The 2,500-nt window shown below is 40.1% G+C and overlaps 1 protein-coding gene across 1 annotated transcript in view; it reads left to right on the forward strand.

Moving 5' to 3' along the window:
- LOC143299155 (uncharacterized) overlaps positions 1 to 2,500 on the forward strand; it is a 352,942-nt gene that overhangs the window by 239,181 nt on the left and 111,261 nt on the right. Inside the window, exons 9-10 of the mRNA XM_076612285.1 lie at positions 51 to 140; positions 1,060 to 1,210. Coding sequence (XP_076468400.1) covers positions 51 to 140; positions 1,060 to 1,210 — 241 coding nt within the window. The remainder of the gene's footprint in view (positions 1 to 50; positions 141 to 1,059; positions 1,211 to 2,500) is intronic.

The following is a 2,500-nucleotide window of genomic DNA, read 5'->3' on the forward strand; positions in this document are numbered from 1 at the left end:
AACAGTTTCATGCGTTACTGTTTTCTTTCCTCTTTTTTTTTTTTAACCAGGGGGCAATTTCAGCCGGGTAGCTATTCACTACCCTGACAGCCCTCGGCTTGACTTCAACTGTGATGGCTGCCGTCCGGTATACTGGCAAGGTCAGTGTCTGGTTTGGTCCTGCGTGTTGTGGCGTTTTGTCTTCTTTAATCTTGTTGTTGTCGTTGCCAACACAACCTTATTTGGACAACAGACTGTCTTCCTGGGTATAGCCAGCTGACAGCTGCCTTCAGGCGCTCATCATTCGTTTCCTGTGTCATTTAGTCAGGCTTTACACACACACACACACACACACACACACACACACACTGCAGGTTCCTCTGTTGATCTGTCTGTATGGCGGATTGAGTTTGGGAGGAATGTAACGAAATACTGCATCATGATCATCATGATCATAATGATAATAATAATAATAATAATAATAATAATAATAATAATGATAATAATAATAATAATAATAATAATAATAATAATAATAATAATAATAATAATAATAATAATGTACATTTATATAGCGCCCTTTCTCTCTAAGAGCTCAGGGCCCTAAACATGAAAAAAAAAATGTTACGAGTTACACACTTAAAACATTCATGACCACTCTTTCTGCAGTTTTTTTCCGCACGTTCAGGTTGCTTGTCCAATGGCAGACAGCCGAGCAGTTCAGCGTAATGGACGAAGAAGAAGAAGAAGAAGAAGAAAGTGAGGTTGTCAAATCGATCCATAAGTTCCTTGTCCGTGGTCAAAAAGCGACAGAAAATACACCAAAATGACCAGCATTCCACTGGTAAAAAGACTGTCACACTCACAATCACGAAAACTCTGTAACTCACACTCAGACATACATTCAACACCAGAGCTATTCCCTCAAGCACATAAGGCGACGGGAGTTAACTCTCATAAGAGATATAAGGGTGAAAAAAAAAGAAAGAAGAAAGAAAGAGAAAAAAACACACCAACACATGTCTATATAGTCTGATCATAATTAATCTATATCTCTGGATTTCTGACCATCCTCTGCAGGCGGGCGGGTGCCGAAAGACAAGAAGATCGTCCAGCCCAGACAAAAAGTGATCGAGGCCACTATCTTCTACATCACCGCCGCCTGCTGTGGGGCGGGCATTTTTCTCGCCCTGGTTTTCCTCCAGTACAACCTCTACCACCGCAAACTCAAGTAAGTGTACGCCCTGTGGGTTTTTGTGTGGGGGTTTTGTGTGTGTGTGTGCGTGTGTGTGTGTGTGTGTGTGTGTGTGTGTGTGTGTGTGTGTGTGTGTGTTCTCTTTTTTTTTCTTTTTCTTTCTTTTATCGTATGTAATCATTAAGAACATTTACCACCGCAAACTCAAGTAAGTGTATGTCCTGTGTGTGTTTCCTTTTTTTTTTTTCCTTTTTTCCTCTTTTCTTTTTCTTTCTTTTATCGTATGTAATCATTAAGATGAGCATTCACCAACGCAAACTCAAGTAAGTGATACCCTATTTTTGTTGTTGCTGTTGTTGTTTTTCTTTCTTTTCTTTTCTTTTCTTTCTTTTATCGTATGTAATCATTAAGAAGAATATTTACCACCGCACACTCAAGTGAGAAAACAAAAACAACAGCAGCAACAACGTACAATGTTCCTGAAATGTTGTGGTGGAAGCATCAGCTACGGGCTAAGGACGATTCTGTTTGACTTGGGTGATGATCCGAATCGGAAGGTTTCGGGGAATACAGTAAACAAACAAAGAAAAACACCACCACCACCACAACAAAGAAAAGCGTTAAAGCATTTTTTACCAGTCGGAGATGGGCAAAAAGCAGCTACGTGAAATCTCGATAATAAAACATGGATGGATTCCCCATGGAACTTTCTGGAATGATGGGCCATGCGATGGAGATAAATAAGAAAGATTTCGGTGGCGTTCCTTTCCTGGATTCCAATCCGTGATATTCGTTTTGGAAAAAAAAAACAACCCCTCCCCCCCCAAAAAAAAACAAACAAACAGAAAAGCAGAAAAAAAAACACACACACAAAAAACAAAACAAAAAAAAACCAACATTTTCGATTCCGAGAAACAGAGGAGAAGAGAAGGTGGGGATGAACAAGCGAGGTAACTTTAGTATCGATGGAGCTATTAATTAAGGAAGGGCTTGTGAGCAAGTGATACAATTGTTTAGTATTGATGGACATACTTGAAGTGTTGTCTGACTAATGGGGGACTGTGTGGAGGGTCGAAAAGGAAATCTTTAGAATGAGCACCAATCTGAAAAAAAAAAGAAAGAAAAAAGGAAGCCTGTTGGGTGATGATCTCACGATTATGTGTTTAAGTTGTGGCAAAAAGTCAGTCAAGCAGTTTCTTGTGATTCTTGTATGTAGACGGAAGTGGATGGCCTAGACCGCAAATGGCGGTGTGCAGATGTTATGACTGCGTGTGATTGTCAAATCACCATCATCCTCCATCATAGCTTGTCAGCGCGACGAAAAAC

Source organism: Babylonia areolata, chromosome 24, assembly GCF_041734735.1.
Source record: "Babylonia areolata isolate BAREFJ2019XMU chromosome 24, ASM4173473v1, whole genome shotgun sequence".
NCBI classification, from domain to species: domain Eukaryota; kingdom Metazoa; phylum Mollusca; class Gastropoda; order Neogastropoda; family Buccinidae; genus Babylonia; species Babylonia areolata.